The following is a 17,823-nucleotide window of genomic DNA, read 5'->3' as shown; positions in this document are numbered from 1 at the left end:
TTAAAAAAAAAAAAAAACCAATAAAACCCAGTTTTGTAAGTTTTTATTTTCATTAAATACATTAATATTTTAATAATAAAATTTTAAATTAAAAAGTTAAAACCTAACGGTACTATATAACTAGATTTATTTCAAAACAAAAAATCTCTCACATGTCTCCGTCAAACTTCAAATCTCAATGTTGAATTACATCAATTTCATTAATTTTTTAGCCGTAGATAGAAGCTACGCTAGGTATTAAGTATAATTATCAATTAATTTTGTTAAATAATTTGGTAAAACTCTCAAAACATCATTGAAATTCATTTCAGAATATAAACATGAAGTAATTCTACATAATTTTGAATGTCTCGGTAAAATGGCTAACACCAACTTGAATTATACAATCCCTTCCCTCAACAGAAACTCAGAATTTATACCAAAAACCATGAATATGAAGAGAAGCAACTAAAAGGAATGTCTATAATTTTATAACATAAGTTGATGAATTTTCGCAATTAAAATTCAGCAGAACCTGGTGATCGAGGGAAAGGTATAGCATCTCTTATATTTTCTATTCCAGTTGTAAATTGCACAAGCCTTTCAAATCCCAGTCCAAAGCCCGCATGTGGAACTGCAACAACATAATTAAGGTGAACTTAAAACAAAATCTTGGAAAGAAATTATTACGAGTATTTATATGTTTACTATTCACATATCTGGAATATCAACTTCAAAAAATAAAAATAACCAAAAAAAAAAAAAAAAAAGCCAATCTTTTCTTGGCATTGCCCTGCCTCTACAATTGCTGCAAATATTTTTTATGAACCCTAACCTGACCCATAACGACGCAAATCCAGATACCACCAGTAGTTTTCTTTATCCAGCTTCACTTCATCTAATCTATCTTCCAGATGTTCAAGCCGTTCTTCTCTCTGGCTTCCACCAATAAGTTCCCCAACCTCGAAAAAGAAAACAAAAACAAAAAATAAGCTCAGTAGTTTGATAATAACAAATATTGAAAGTACATGCAGACATAATTATAAAAGAATAGCGAAACCATCTTATTGAATCTCCTTTTTCCCCTCTTTTTGAGCCATCAAAAGTATTTTGGAAATGCAAAGTCCCAAACAAGGTAAGGGTCTTAGCTTGGACTGTAGCCCTTAATAAAGTATATACAAAGGATAACATTCAAAAGAGAGTATTTACAATCACTTTCTTCATTCATTATAATTAGGAAGCTTCAATATTATATAGCTAGATAGCTAGTGGTGTGTTATTGTATAGTGAATGACCTATCTTAGGTCTTTACAGAAAGCTGCACATTTTTGTGGTTAGCTAGTCCCTTTTTTTTTTGGATCTTTTATAGTTCGATTATAATTCTTTTGTTTCCTAGCACAATAATAATAATAATAATAATTATTATTATTATTATAATAAAAGAATAGCAGCACACATGCTACAAGTTCACTCACTGCTTCAACATATCAGTATGAGGATACAGAATTTTATATTTTTGCTGGCAAAGAGAAGCGCAGAATGACAATCACCTATAAAATCGCATTATACTATATCTCGCGTTTAAAATTGTTTTAGTTTTCTACTTGCAGCAATATACTGGTAATAAACTAAAAACAAAGAAGGGATCCAGCTATTCCTATATCTTTTTGTTAGTTTATATATATTATGATAAATCAATGCTCTTCAATCAAAGTGGTTAACTGTTTTCAAGCATCTATTCAAGGTTGGTAGAGGACAATGACACTGCAATATGAGATGAATTGTTATGAGGAAACAGCCTGGTTCACTGATGTAGTCAAGGTTTTGTGACTTGATAAAATAACACACTACAAGCTGATTTTGCTACACTAGAAATTTCTGCTACCACTCATTTTCAGAAATCCAAGAAAGAAAAGAGCAAGGAGGAAAGCGAAAAAGTAAAAGTATACCATTTTTGGATAAAATTAGATATTATAATCAAATGATTAATACAAATGGACTTCATTAGAGCAGTATTTTTTCACCTACATAAATGTGCATAAGTTTACCTGATTATAGAAGATACACAAAATAAAGCAAAAGCCTAGAAGTTATGCAAATATCACTAGGCATAATGGCAAAAATCATATTAGCCTGGAATTGTATACGCTGGGAATATGAAATTCAAGCATAAAATCAAGAATATTATAATGCGGTTGGGGGGTGGGGAAGGCTGGGAACATTCTAAGTATTCATAAGCATTTATTTGTTTAGCTTACCAACAAGAAAAAGAAAAAGAAAAATTAGAATGCCATGTCAGGTAATTGACTGCAAATCAAGCACTAAAACCTTGACATTACTACTGGACCTAAATTCAAAAACTGAAAGAGACTATTCAAGAGAGTAATTCCAGTTTACTATAGCCATAACTGTTTTTGACAGAATCTGGCATGTAGAGTAAAAATAAGATAATAGCATCATTACTCGAGGAACCAGCATATCCATAGCTGCCACAGTTTTTCCATCATCGTTCTGCCGCATATAAAATGCCTTGATCTCCTGCAGGTTTAAATTTAAGGAACTTTGAAATATTAGCTCCTAGCATGATCAAGAATTAAAAAATAATATCTCCTACTTTCTTCCATAAAAGAAACAAAAAAAGAGGGGTAGCGTGCCTTGGGATAGTCTCTTATTATGACAGGGCATCCACCAAAAGCCTCTTCAGTTATATAACGTTCATGCTCACTCTGCAAATCAAATCCCCACTTGACCTGAAATAAGTTCACAACCCATCAAGTGTAAGTAGTTATTGTCTGTCTAATTATCTCAATTTAGTAGTGTGACAATTTCTACAATATGTGAAGAACTGAAGTACTTTCAAATATCATTGAATCGCATTACCAAATCATTGCTAAAATACTATGACAGGAAAGGAAGAAAAAATGGAACTTCAGAAATGCCACAGGAAAAACAATAATTAATATAGGAGAGTTTATACTTATGCTACCTAAATAAAAACAAAGAGAATTAGCTAAAAAATGTTGACAGCAAGAAAAAAAAAAAATCTCAGTGGTAACAAATATCATCATGAATCCTCTATTTGGCATTTCCACTGAACATCCATGATAAGAAATTGTTTTTGCCAACTAAAAGATAGATATAGGAACACTTTGGCACACCCTAAAAGATGTTGCCATATAATCTTGTAAACTGAATTTATGTCCATGGTTATTATAAAGATTTGAACATTGTGAGTAATATACATTACCGGGAACTTAAAGTTCTTATTTGCTCTTAGAAGGAGCTCAACTGCATCAGTATAAGTCAACTGAACAAAGTCTGTCTCAGCCACTGCCTATTAACAGGAGAATATGCATCCAAATACCAAGGGACTAATAAAATTATTGTAAAAATGAAGGAGTAAGGTCTAAAGCAAAAGCTTACAAAAGACCAAGGAACCAAAAAGTGAAAAGTATTAAGTATACAGCAGATAGGCTGCAGACAGATAAGTTACACTGGGAGCTCATACACTCAATCGATCAATGATCCCTTTTTCAAACCAAGTGTTGAAAAAATCCATGTCTTCCTTGCAGGTATCAAGAATATGTCTCACCTTTCACACAAAAGGATATATGTCACTCTTTCATTCATAATTTTAAAATTCAAGAGAAGAATATGTATGAGAGCATGGAAGATCACAATTTATGCACAAATTTTAAAATTACCACAGATATGACAAGTAACATACTACATACTGGAGATAGGCAGTTGCACAGGCCATGTCATCATTCAGATCAGCAAATGCAAGCTCAGGTTCAATCATCTTGTCAAAACATTAGAAAGCATAAGAAAAAAAGATACTCAATGCAATAAGAATTGGAAGTACTAATATTGAGAAAAGATGTTATTTTTTGAAAAAGTACAAGATCAAATAAGAATCCACTAACCCAAAATTCAGCTAAGTGTCTAGAAGTATTAGAATTTTCTGCTCGAAATGTGGGACCGAATGTATACACCTGAAAGTATAGAAGTTTCATTTGATTAAAATGATAAGTTTGTTACTCATCCAATTTGTGATATAAGACTGACGACAATTATGAGATAAGAAAGAGATACATCTGATAGAGCAGTTGCATATGTTTCAGCATTAAGTTGGCCTGAGACTGTCAAGAAGGCTGGTTTTCCAAAAAAATCCTGAAAGAAATTATGAAAGTGAACTTAAATTAAAAGCAGCTGAAAACAATAAATATTTGTTTTGACCACTCCAGAACAAAGCAGACCCCAACTAAGATGCAAGAGAGAGATCAACCAAGAAAATTTTCAGAATAAAGTTTTCTTAACCATAGATACACAGCAACAGGTCCCAAGAAGCATGCAAATATGTTGTTTCAAGGTGGTTACATTTGCCCTATTAATATGCCTTTAAAATTCCAAATATATGAGGAAACAATTGCTCTTTAGTCATGTGATTTCAAGACCTCTACTCCTCAAATGACCAAATTACCATATCCCTTTTCTCCTTTCTAAAACTTTAAAAATTTCATCTATTCTTCAGTTGTGAACAATTTGGAATGACAACTTGCACTTTCCATTAGAACCTTCATTTGAGCGTCAAAAGTTTTTATGTCAGTTATTATAATTAAAAAAGTACCATATTATTCTTCATTTTCTGTAAACCACTAAGCAAAATTAAGATTGAAAGGGAAACATACCTGTGACCAGTCTATTAAACCTTCCTTTGTTTTTGGAATGGAATCGGCAGGAGAATCAGCAGCTTCTCTGGTGCTTGGAATCTGTCAATTGAACAACATTCACTAAGAGATCTACAGAATAAATTAATGCAATAGCAGTGCTATGAGATAACAGTAACACTAATTAGTTATGACCTCACTGAATTTCTATGAACAGTTACAAAATACTAAAACAAAAATTCTCCTCAAGGATACACCAATCATAGCAAACAAGGAAGAAAATAAATGATGCAGTACACAAAAAGCACTGGTCCACATAAAAACATGCATGTTCAATCTATACAAAGATATCGTGCATAAAACAGAAATGGAAACAGACACATAAGAGATTCAAATACAAATAATTGATAGATCCACATTGAATTATTTTGTTTTAATAATGCTAAACATAAATAAATATAACAATTAGTTATTTCGAAACTCTATTATTTTAAGCGACCGAGCGTACCAATGTAGTCACACAAAACTGTTCACCAGCTCCTTCACAATCTGAAGCTGTAATGATAGGACTAGAGATCCAAACAAAACCATTTTCTTGAAAAAACTTATGTGTAGCATAGGCCAAAGCATTCCTTACTCTTGCAACCTAAAACCACTTCCATCAGTCACTAAAGATAGAAGAACCAAAAAACATAACATTAAAAAACACACACAAAAAAACCATATTATTCGTTCAAGGAAGATAACTAAACCTGATATCATAACAAGTCCCTGACAAAAGCATGCCAATACAGAGACCTAATCAACGCTTGAAGCACATTTTAAAGAAAGAAACAGGATAGAAGTAAACCACTCAAATGAAGAACATACCGCACCAAATGTATTTGTTCTTGGACGAAGATGTGCTTTAGTTCTCAAGAATTCCCTGCTGGCCCTTTTCTTTTGAATGGGATAGGAAGGATCGCATTTGCCAACCTAAGAAAGAAATGTATAACCACAATCAACGCAAAAGGTTTCAAGAGAAAAATTAGCAGCTGAAAACATATAATTCACACGGTATTCAACTCAAATACAAACATTCAACTGATATTTCAAAATAGTTATAGAGTGTCATCTTGTTGAGGCAGAAACTTCAACTCCTCTTGAGACTTAAATTTGTACCACAATTTTTGGTCAACTAGAATTACAAGCAAAGTTGTACCACGACAATCTTCTTGACGTTCAATTCCACTTTTTGCTTTGATCCTTGGCTTGCCACCACAGTCCCTTGTATCCATATTGATGCCCCAGTTGTGATCCAACCAGATTCCACCTATTAATAAGCATTAGACAGATTAAATTTGACTAATGGTCTATGCATTAAATCCTAAAATGGTCTATGCATTTAAAAGGTTTTACTTAAAAGAATAATAATACCTGATCATAACCCTCAGCTTCAGAGGTCATCACACATTGCATATTTGACAGACATGACCCATCATTAACCTATTATACCACATAAGAAAGAAATATTTATCTTCAACTCTAAACTCTATAAAGATAAATATAAATTTAAAAAAAAAAACAAAAGGGAAACTCTTGGTACCTCGATGAATGTGACGCTGCTCTGGACCCGAAGAGTCCTAACCCAACCCATGACAACAAGCGTATGCCCGACCCGACCCAAACCTTGGTCAGCTCCACCCTTTATATCGACAATCTTCAACTTCGTTCGGAATTGTCCAACTTCACTTCCCATTTTGCCCTTCAAATTTTCCATCAATTCCGGTTTCGTCCTTTCGCCAGAGTGCAGAGCAGCGGAAATCACAGGGCAGAAGAATCTTGGGCGAGGAGTTGGATGGCGGTGGAGAAATGGCGGGAAAAGGTGATGACTTTTGGTTAGGGATTTGGTGTAAGAGTAGAGAAAGCGGAGAGAAGCGGGTGGTGCAAAAGCCACAGCCATTTGTGTGTATCTAGTGGTTTATCGTATTTGTGTGCTTGTATGTTTCTTTGTCATCAGCTCAAGCTCCTGTTATTATTTTGGAACCTGTCGTATATGAGTAGCGGAATTTTTAAGCGGAAGGGCCAGTATATTTTCATTTGAAATCACAAATAAATAAATAAATAAACACATTATGCTTCATCTCAACTTGAGTATACTCACTGAATCAAAACAAAATTATATATATATATATATATATATATATATATATATATATATATATATATATGTATGTATGTATCTTAAATATTTAAAAAAAATATATAAATAATATATTATAATATAATTAAATAATTTTAAATTAAATTAAAATATTATTTAATTATATAAGTATCTATTTTTTGTATTCAAAATACATACACTAACATTATTCGTGAGTTAAAGAGATATAAGAGTATATATAATTTGATATAAACTGTGAAGTTGTACTAAATTATTTAAAAAATATAATTTGGTTTAATTTATAAAACTATTTGGTTTAAGTTTATAAATTTTTAAAAAATAGATTACAATTAAGGGTGCAATTTGAGTAATTTGCAAACTGATGGGAACATTTATCAATTTTAAAATTTTATATAGGTTAAATGAGCATTTCCCACCTAGGATTCGATGAAATGACATAGTTAAATTTAATAAAAAAATTATTAAATTATAAAATAGTTGAAAAAACAAAAAATTTCTTAAGTTAAATAACATTTTGCCTCCAAAATTTTATTAAATAATTTTTATTCATAATTTATAATAATTTCAATTAAAAATAAAAACTTTACAAATAAAAATATAAATATATAATCGTATATTTATGATATTTTATAATTTTTGAAATTTGAAAGGTGTTAATGATTTATTTTGAATTGTTTTTAAAAATAAAAAAAATTTAAAAATAAATGATTTTCAATTTTCTATAAGTTTAAATCATAGTTTAAAATGAGTTAAATTATTATTATTTTTGTTTAATTTGTTTTAATTTAAAATTTAAAATAATTTAATTTAAAAAAATTCATAAACTGCAATAAAATGATCACCAAAATTTAAATATATTATTAATAATATTATAAAAAAAAAACATTATTTTTCGTATTTATAAATTTTTCTAGGTTTACGTTTCATATATTTTTATAGAATATCCCTTTCTGCGTCTAAGTTTTCACTTTTCCATGTTTTCGTGCTACATAGGTCTACATCATTCTCAAGGCCATCATCAGCCATCGTTCCATAGTTTTCAGGGCTTATTTCCCTTGCCTTCGCAAACTCACCAAGCTGCAGTGCTATCAACTGGCATGGATCATGTCTTTCAACAGCATTCCATGGCTCTGGTAGAAACTGCCAATGAATCTGGTTGTCACAGTACTCTTCTAATGGTATAAAAAACTCAGCAACAGGCATCGAACAATAGAAACAAAGATCCCACAAGCTTTTGTGACACAGGCAAATTCTAATTGATCCCATATTCTGAACTTCAGTGGTTCATCCTCCTGCTAGTGCACTATCCTTAATGGAGTAATTAACTTCCAATTTTATCACTTTCACTTAGACATTCCATCAAATGTGGGGCTTGATAGCTGTCTTACGTCTTCCTCTGAATTGAAAATTTCCACTTGGGTTGCAGAAAATTTCCCCGGAATAAAATTATCCATCAATCAGTTCCTATATTTCATGAACTGAATTGTTAAAAGAATTTTATAACAATTATAAGAAATATAAAAAAGTTGTTGGACTTGAGGGGTCAAATTTATTCTTGTTATTGATTGGTTGTGTATAAGCGGTGCGACTTCTATCCTTTACAGTCTTACAGAGCATTTCTCCGACGAGTTGCAGTTATGGCTGATCACTCCGATGATTTAGACCAACTTCTCAACAATATATATATATATATATATATATATATATATATATATATATATATATATATATATATATATGTATATATATATTTTCTCTTTAAATTTTCTTTTCATCTCTTACCCATGTTTCTTAATTCAATTACTTGCAGGTGCTTTGGATGATTTCCAGCATCTCAACCTCAATCCCTCCTCTCAAACTCAAAGGCCTCTCTTTTTCACTTTTTTTTCTATACCTAAATATATTTCTGTCTTTGTTCGCTCCAAACCCTGGATCTTCAATCTATGCGGCTTTAAATTACTCCCCTGCTTCTCAATTTTGTTCACAAGTTTTTCTCTTTTGATTCAAATTTCAAGTTTTTATCTTTTATCTGTTACATATCAAACAAGTGGTGGTGTTTTGGTATTAGGATGTCACCATTACATGACTTTTAGTATGCTACGTAGATATTACCAAGCTTTAAAATTCCTCTTTTATAGGTAGAAAATTTTTGATCTACCTTTTTGGTTAAAGAATTTTGAATCTTTTAGCTTTGGTTTGGTTTGCTTGTAGGAGTGGAGAAGGAAATGGCAGAGAGAAGAGGCAAGAATATGGTACTTTGCCATCTGGGGTACAAGGGTTGGGAATGGGATTACCTGACTTGAAAACCAAGAAAAAGGGAAAGCAAAAGGTTTCAAAAGATTCCCATGTCAATGAGACTCTTGATAAGCTCAGAGAACAGACGAGAGAGGCTGTGAAAGGATTTGAATCAATGGCACAACCAGGTGGATTTGATCTCGGTAAAGATGATGCGGTTGACAATTGGGTTAAGCGATTTGAGGAGCTTGCTGGCTCTCAGGTATTTCTTCGTTTTATCTTTTTTGAGTTTATGATTTAATGGTTTATTTATAACTAAATTGCAGCCACTTCTGAATTGGTTTTTCTGTTTAGTGCTGCTTTACTTTGTTTGGGTAATGGCTTGTTCAATTGAGAGTCTAGAAAAGACTTTCAAAACTTAAAAACCCTTATGGAATTGTCTTAAGCCACATATCAAATGCATATGAGAGACAGAAGGAGCAACCGATTTGTTTGCACCAATAGCAGGCAAAATTACCTAAACTCCGCAAAGTAAATAAGCTTATTATTTAATTAATAACCTTATTGTGGAAAGGGGCATTCTAAATTGATTGAGCTAGTTAAAGTAAAAGAAAAATAGATGAGTGTAAGTCAATTGTTTTATTGACTTAAATGTGCTATGAAGTTTATCATTGGTGATTGTGTCACTCTTATCTCATGTCACCTGGAGCTCGAAACATTGCATGAAATGATTGATTATTTTTAGTGGTTTTGTTCATGGTTTTGGTTTTAGTTAGTTGGAGAGTGATACGAACTTTAAGAAAATTACATTCTAAAAACTAGTTATTGAAATTAAATAGTTTAAAACCATATAAAACCTACATTAGAAACTCATATTTTTTTATATAGGATCCAAATCCTATACTTTGTACTTGTGATTAATCTTATATCTTGTATTTGTAATTCTAATATACTATCACGCTCTGCAATCTTAATACACGCGCATGTTGGTTATATGCTAGATCTCTGTGGGCCCCACCACTCGTGTCGCACAATTGGTAGTTTATGGTTTATGTGAATGACTCTTGTTAATCCAGTGATATGTTTATGCAACTTGCATGCCATATTGTTGGAAAGCGGGATAAAAATGTATAGTTTTTCCACATTCTGTGCTGCCAAGTTTTGCATGCATGAGAGGATTTTAAGTGTCGTTGACCTTGAGTGTTGCTTGAGTCTCCAATGTAAAGGATTTTTAATCATAATTTGGCCTTAAATTTTCCACATTTTGGATTAAACTTGTCTAGACCAGTAAACTTTATATGCTAGTGAGCCTTAAGAAACGATTGCTCTCCTCTCCCTTGCTATTGCTGCATCAGATGCATGTGTTAAATATGCTTTTCCAACTTGATTTTTTGTGTTTTAAATCGTGAGGAATATGTGGTAACTTCTTTCTTTATTTTGCCTAGGATATGAATATGGAATCCATTGTGGAGACCATGATGCAACAACTTCTGTCTAAGGAGATTCTTCACGAACCCATGAAGGAAATTGGAGAAAGATATCCTAAGTGGTTGGAAGACCATAAAGCCCGTTTGAGCAAAGAAGACTATGAACGTTACTCCCATCAACATGAACTTATAAACCAGCTTAATGAAGTTTATGATAACGATTCTAGTAACTTCACCAAGATTGTTGATCTCCTGCAGAAAATGCAAGAATGTGGCCAACCACCAAACGATATTGTTCAAGAGCTTGCCCCTGATTTCGATTTAACTAGTCTTGGCCAACTGTAAGGGCTCTTCATTTATCGTCAACAGTGATCAAAATCATTATTCAAATGTTGTTTTTCATTGCACGTGTAACCTTGTTGGAATCTAATTGTTATTATTTTCTTTCTTAAATACAAGCTAAGTGTGCCTGAACAATATTTCTTACTGAAGGAATAAGAAGACTGTGACAGAAGCAAAACAATTTTCGTATAAATCATATTAAAATTTTAGGGGTTGATTATTTTAAAATCACTAAATACATATATTGTTTTGGTTTGATTTGAGGAAACTGACTCTTCCTGAGCTTCATTTCCTCTTGGAGCTTGGGATTGGTGCTGCAGGACAGTGGGCTGGGGGTAGGTACTGTTTAACATTTAAGATATTGCTTATGAAAAATTGGGAAGAGGTTTGAGGTTGAAATGTTTATCCCAGAATTTGTGCCGCAAAAACTGTTGGAAAAATGTTTAAACCATTATTGGTTACTTGCACCAGAGAACTCATGCCCATAAATTGTCTTTGTCCGAGATATTTTTGGTTTCGCTTTGATATTGGGAAACATTTGACTAGTTTGGCTTTAGGTGCAATGTCTCTGAATTTATGGGTAATAAGCTCTTGTTCTTGCAGGTCACCGGATGTGCCTGACTCTCAGCCAAATTGTTGTATAATGTGAAGTAATTGTCTTGAAGTTGCTAGTCCCTGCAGTTGTTTCTCTTCATACAATGCCATATATATTCTTTTAATATTATATATTGTTGACTCAATGAGTCATTATACTCTTATTTTGATGATAACAAACTAATATGTCCCTAAACATATTAACTAATGATTTTACTTGAGTATGTGTTTAGATTGCAAGAATTTATCTAATGCACTTGAAAGAGTTTCAAGATGAAAATGAAGACAAGACTCAAGTGAATAATTCTTGAAGATTTGAAGTAAAACTCAAGTTTAGGTAGACATGTTTGTAATTTGGAGCATTCGTTTTGATTAGAATATTTATTTGCATAGGATAGCTCACTTGAAAACTCATTTTTATATCTTTTACATTTTGGGTTAAAATGTCATTTTTCAAACTTATTGGGTTAAGCAAATTTTTTCACCAAAGTTTATTAATTCATTTAAAATGATGAAGTTTTGTGAACTACATTTTCATATCTTAAAGTTGGTTTTGAAAGAATTTTCAAAAAGGGGTTAAATTGTCACTTTTCAAAGTTTTATGGGTCAAATTATGATTTTTGAAAATTCAGGGGGTAAAATGTGATAAAATTCGGTCGACCGAATTTGACCGACCGAATCAGCTTCCGAATTATCCAGAAGCCATGTATTTTGACTTCAAAAATTCGGTCAACCGAATTTTGGTTTGAATTTTTCCAACGGCTAGTGCCACGTAAGCTCCACGGAAGTGTCACGTCACATCCGGTTGACCGAATTACATCCGATTGACCGAATTACATCCGGTCGATCGAATTGTGCGTTTTCTGGAAAACTAAAACGGCTATTCTTTGTGCACAACGGTAACTTTCCTTATTTTCCCCTATATAAACCTAATCAAATTCGTTCGAAAAGAACTTTTGCCATCAAGAACTTTCACATATTTGAGAGCAAATTAGTTTTGAGCTATTTACTTACAAATTCTTTTCTCTAATCAAAACTCTTGCTCATACACTTTGTAATTCCATTTGCATTGGGTTGTACTAAGCTTTAATTTTCATATACACTCTTTGAGAGAGATCATATTTTAATTTCGTACTAAAAATCGTACTATAAAATAGTGAGGTTCACTCTTGGAGAGATTAGCAAATTTCTAGTGAGAGAAATTAAGTTTTAACATTTGTAAAGGTTAATAGCACCTTGGAAGCTATTTTGGTTGTGAAGAAAAGCTTGGTTGAGATTTTAGTCAATCAAGGATTAGTGGAATACTTTAAGGGAGAAAGCTTGGAGGAGTAGACGTAGGCCGGGTTGAGCCGAACCACTATATATTGCGTGTTTGATTTTCTCTTCCCTTAAACTCATACTTTATGTTATGTTATTTTGATTGTATTGATTATTTGGAATATTTTAGTTATTCTCATAAATTGGATTAAAAATAAGCAACATTCATTGATTTGAATAAATTACTGTAATTCTCAAATTTGGTAAAGATTGTTTTAAAATTGCCTAATTCACCCCCCTCTTAGGCCATTCGATCCTACAATATATGTGGCAATAAAACTATGCATACTCAATTTGAGTATACAATCAGATACACATTTATATATGTTATTATGTAATTAGATGATTTTGAATTGAAGATAAAATAACATCCAATTATATAATGACAAACGTAAATGTATACCATTTATATATTAAAACTATGTACGCATAGTATTGCGCTATATGTGAATTGTCGCATGTATAATGTTTCTTTATATTATACAATTTCATAAGTGGCCTGTCAAAAAGCCAACCAGAAGTGGTCCCAACCACAAACGTGTGAATAAAGCATTTTATTGATTACATGAGGAAACATTGGTGCAATTCTCCATTCCATGCACATATTCATAAGTGAACTGTTCAATTGAAACCCTTAATTGTGGATGCCTCCATACAAGCGTGTGTATGAAACATCTCATAGATATCATGCGACAACTCTCATGTTTTCACACTAAGTTTGTGAGCCAAAGATCACATAATAATGACTCCAAACTCCAACCAAAAGATCACATAACATTGATTTTAACATACTAAAAATCACACACTAGTAGCACAAAATCCAATAATACCATGATCACACAACATGACACCTCATGTCCAAGATTGCACAATAGTAACAAAAAATTCTTTATCACCATGATCACATAACATGACATTTACTCTCTTGCCCCATATCACACAACAAAGGCTCTAAATGTCTCGTACCAAAGATCATACAACATTGGTTCGTTTTCTAATCTTTTCGAATCAAAGATCACAAAACATCGACTCATCTCTAACATCTTATGTCACATTGCACAAAACAAATGACTTAGCATAATCCATTTAGTCATTTACGTACAATTATGACTTTTCACTTTTTTCGATTTGAATTTAAACATATCAAGATTTGTGTCCTTTTCCACATAGTTAGACATCATTTATCATAAATTCACTTTAGTTTTATCTGTTTAAGACTATACCCATTCAATCCCTGTTAATTGCACACAACTTAAGGGTGTTTTCATAATTTCAACCTTATGAACGACTATGAATAGTCATGTACAACTGTTCACTACTTTATTCATATCCTCGAATGTCATTATCCAGATGACTATCATGTGTCCTTGTATGTGATTTATGACCGTGCACCTTATGCATGATCATTGTTCATCATGTCTTCCTTTCATGTGAACAATTATACCTTTGTTATGAATGATCGTTCAACATCGTTTGAAATTCTTTCGGTGTTCATACTATGCCTTATTGAACATAATTTGAGTCTTTAGCTTGAGGTCATCAAAGATATCCTAATTTCTCAATAAAGCATGCATTATCATCAATATATTGTGTGATGATAATATAGTGAGTGTGAAAACACAAAAGGAATGCGTGAATGTGAAAACACTCAGTAAATGGGTAACATATCAGGGCATCAAAATAACAACTCAAACTAGCGTTCTATCACTACAATGTGTTCTTGATTTAACTAAGGTTTACTCTCAAATATTTTCCAACATCTCTTATGCCTATTCAGACTATACTATAACATTTCATATGCCTTTCCTCAATAAGTATTGTCATCTCATATAAGTAGTTCTAAACTCACAATATTAATCAAATACCTAATCCTAGTTTCAAACATCCCAGATGTCTTGTGAAAACATATTTAAAACGACATCCCAAATGTCTAATTAATAGTGGTGCATAAAGCACAATGACGATCAAGCATATGAAACACCTCACTGACCGTATGAGGAATAAACAAGTGTAGTTCTCCTTGTCTATGCACTTTTAGATATAATGAACTGCTATGCGTCAAGTGAATGAAACATCTCATCGACATTTAGCTACAACCTAAATGTTTTCACCTATCATACAATACATTTGTTACTAAATTGTTTACTTAGTCATTTCTCACTTTTATGACTTTTCCTAAATTCGATCCAAATTTATCTCGTTTAGGGTTTGTGTCATCTTTCATATAATCAGACACCTTCATTTACTAATTGCCTTAGTTCTCATATAATAAGGTCTTTTTAATCTCTTTCTCATTCCATCATACAACTTAAGGGTGAAATGGTAATTTTTCTTACATGCATGAGTGTGGTTTACACCAACCTGAGTCATGATTATGCATCATTTTGTTAACTACTGGTTTGTTAACCTTTCCCTTAATATTCATTAAATTTCTAATACCTATCATAATCGTGCATCCCTTCCACATATGACAATTCATTTTGAAGACTCTATGTATGGGCATGCACCCTATAATACATGTCCATTCATTCTAATAATCATAATCATACTCATGCACGATTGCATCGTCTTCTTTCTATTGTATGCACAATCGTTCACCTCCTTGTGCACATCCATGCACTGTTGTCTACTCTAAAATTCTAGCATTTTCTTATGGTAGTCAAATCACGTATCGTATTATTTATTAGAAACTTAATTTTCTGTATCGTATATCGTGTATCGTGTATCATGTATTATGTATCATATCACATGTACACCTTTTAAAATAAAATAATAAAAAATCTAAAAAATTAAATTAAAGTTTTTTTTTTATACTTTTCATTTTATCTTCTACTTCAATTTAATGTTATCAATGTTTATAAAACATAAATGTAAGACTAAAATTATCTTATAAAATTATGACTAGCTTAGCCAAGAAAATAACATAAGAAAAAAAATTTAGAATTAAATTTCATCATTAAAAATAAATAATACAATAAAAAATAAATAGAAATATATAGTTATATATTAAATACCCAACTCTACAGTAATCAAATCATTCTTTATTTTAGTTTTAACACATTTTTGAATATTATACTTGTTAACTAAATCAAAACAACCAAAATCTTTTATATTCAACTTTTTACTCTCAATCATTAAAGAGTAAAAGGGAATTGTTAGAAAATATATCAAGCCAAAAACATAAGATTTTCCTCTCATTAATTCATATCATTCCAAGATCAGTATAAAAATTTATATCTCCACTAGTGTTATCAATATTATGTAAAATGGGTAACATATTTTCCTCTTCAATTTCTCTATCTTCTTTATGCATAACTTCCATTTCATTATCTTTAACCATTTTTTCTTTCCCTTTTTTTTTGTTGTTACCATTCAAATTCCTTGGTCCTATAAAGAAATCATCAAACCATTAGTATACATAGTAAATTCAATTTTTTTTTTTTTACTAAAAGGATAGGAAGATTAACATCAATGTAAGAAAGACCTTTAGCTCTTTTGTTGTTGAGCAACTTCATCTATATTGAAGCATTCTTGAAAATCCATCCATGAGTTTTCATTCGACAAGCACATATCTTTTTTTTTTTTTTTCTATAATCCACTCATCATTGGATTCTATGTTTAATAAACATATTGGATCATAAGCCTCTCCTTTCTCCTCTCAAAGCTTTTGCCTCATTTCTAATTGAACTTTATATTTGACAAAAACAAGGGCATTCAATCTTTGTTGCTCCAAAAGATTCCTTCTATTGGAATGCATATGCTCAAACGTGCTTCATTTTCTTTCACAACCTGTGGCACTACATATAAGACTTAATATTTCATAGCAAGTATTTACAACTCCTTGTAATCTTAAAGCTATTTAAAAATGAAAAAGTTGCAAACATATAAATAAAGTATGTTAGTATGTTAAAATTAAAAGGAAAATGTAACAAACATGTAAGTAAACATACCTGATTGTATTTTATCTCTTGTTAATATGGTCATATCTATTTTAAATAATCCAACTACTCATTTAAACTTGTCAAGTTGAGAATCAACTTCAATTTTTGTTTCCACATTTGGATACATCTTCTCAATGACCTTATACAATCTAGTTGTAACTTCTTAGTGATCTAATATATAATGAAACAAAATTAATATATTAAATTCAAAATTTTAAGCAATTCTTGTATGGATTAAAGAAAAAGAACCAACATTTACTTAGGATTAAAATAGTATGTTGTTGCATGAAGTGGCCTATGGAGTTGAAAATCCCAACGAGTGTCAATGATTTTTCATAAATGTGCATATCAATGTTCAACATGGTTGAAATTCTTTGCAATTTGATTTTTTGCTTTGCTCATAGCTTCATATATGTATCCCATTGCTGATTTCACATCGCCATCTACCAAGCCTCAAAACATCTAGAAGTGGATTCACACATTTCAAGCCAAACTAGATAGATTTCCAAAATATTTTATCACTCAAGATAATATTCACCATTTTTTCCCTTAATTGTAGTAGCATATGTACTTTTTACCTATTTTTCAAATACAAACATAGATTTAAGAGCTATTTGTCTGCCCATTATTCAACTTAATGTAAGAAAAGAGGCTCCAAATCTTGTTACTGTTGATCTTGCTAGCTCTTTATCCTTTGCAAGTTTTCTATATAAAGTAAACACCTAAGTATGTCTATAAATAAGATTTGTCACTTGTTTAGTTTTGCAATGGTGTCATAGAATACTAGAATCTTTTCAATATCCTCAAGAATTAAATCAAGATAATGAGCCGCATAAGTAAACTAAAATAACTTTTTCCTTTTCGCTTCGAACATTCTACCGATGATTATATAATTGGATGCCCCATTAATTATCACTTGTAATACATGCTTTTCCCTTATCTCCTCCACTATACTATCAAGTAACACAAAAATTTTTTATGCATTTTTTACAATTTCCAAAGTATCAATGGATTTTTAAAAAAAACTATCCCACTTGCACTATCAACAAGAAGGTTAGTGAGTAATCTACTCTCTTCATCTGTCGGCCTATTTGATATAAATGTGCAACCATTTCTTTTCCATTCATTTTTATATTTTTCTAGCTTATTTCTCA

General features: G+C 31.5%; 2 protein-coding genes across 3 annotated transcripts; one reads left to right on the top strand and one right to left on the bottom strand.

Moving 5' to 3' along the window:
* Positions 1 to 276: 276 nt before the first annotated feature.
* Positions 277 to 6,717, bottom strand: LOC123204646 (asparagine--tRNA ligase, chloroplastic/mitochondrial-like). Of its 2 annotated transcripts, XM_044621419.1 has the most exons (15): positions 6,235 to 6,716; positions 6,066 to 6,134; positions 5,851 to 5,961; positions 5,520 to 5,624; positions 5,158 to 5,295; positions 4,671 to 4,751; positions 4,075 to 4,152; positions 3,906 to 3,974; positions 3,707 to 3,781; positions 3,488 to 3,571; positions 3,227 to 3,313; positions 2,634 to 2,729; positions 2,443 to 2,517; positions 815 to 941; positions 277 to 613 (listed from the first exon to the last, which is right to left on the bottom strand). In XM_044621419.1, exons 1-15 carry the CDS (start codon positions 6,589 to 6,591, stop codon positions 498 to 500), a joined length of 1,668 nt encoding a protein of 555 aa, XP_044477354.1. In that variant the 5' UTR covers positions 6,592 to 6,716; the 3' UTR covers positions 277 to 497. The 2 variants fall into 2 exon arrangements, with proteins under 2 accessions (XP_044477354.1, XP_044477355.1); XM_044621420.1 differs by lacking the exon at positions 5,158 to 5,295 and having other exon boundaries at positions 6,235 to 6,717.
* Positions 6,718 to 9,044: 2,327 nt separating this feature from the next.
* LOC123204274 (peroxisome biogenesis protein 19-2-like) lies at positions 9,045 to 11,006 on the top strand. The gene is made up of 2 exons (XM_044620879.1): positions 9,045 to 9,310; positions 10,494 to 11,006. Exons 1-2 carry the CDS (start codon positions 9,098 to 9,100, stop codon positions 10,818 to 10,820), a joined length of 540 nt encoding a protein of 179 aa, XP_044476814.1. The 5' UTR covers positions 9,045 to 9,097; the 3' UTR covers positions 10,821 to 11,006.
* Positions 11,007 to 17,823: the final 6,817 nt, after the last annotated feature.

Source organism: Mangifera indica, chromosome 20 (assembly GCF_011075055.1).
Source record: "Mangifera indica cultivar Alphonso chromosome 20, CATAS_Mindica_2.1, whole genome shotgun sequence".
Taxonomy (NCBI): Eukaryota; Viridiplantae; Streptophyta; class Magnoliopsida; order Sapindales; family Anacardiaceae; genus Mangifera; species Mangifera indica.
The sequence above is the reverse complement of the archived record's forward strand: the minus strand, read 5'-3'. Positions and strand labels throughout refer to the sequence as shown.

What these genes read in the sequence shown, in the direction of transcription:
- LOC123204646 (XM_044621419.1), bottom strand. Translation starts at nt 6,591, where the DNA reads ATGGCTGTGGCTTTTGCACCACCCGCTTCTCTCCGCTTTCTCTACTCT. An exon ending in AGTTTTGTGTGACTACATTG is followed by an intron (nt 4,752 to 5,157) that starts GTACGCTCGGTC and finishes TTCAATTGACAG; the next exon opens with ATTCCAAGCACCAGAGAAGC. An exon ending in CTGCCTATCTCCAGTATGTA is followed by an intron (nt 3,572 to 3,706) that starts GTATGTTACTTG and finishes TTTGTGTGAAAG; the next exon opens with GTGAGACATATTCTTGATAC.
- LOC123204274 (XM_044620879.1), top strand. Translation starts at nt 9,098, where the DNA reads ATGGGATTACCTGACTTGAAAACCAAGAAAAAGGGAAAGCAAAAGGTT. An exon ending in AGGAGCTTGCTGGCTCTCAG is followed by an intron (nt 9,311 to 10,493) that starts GTATTTCTTCGT and finishes TATTTTGCCTAG; the next exon opens with GATATGAATATGGAATCCAT.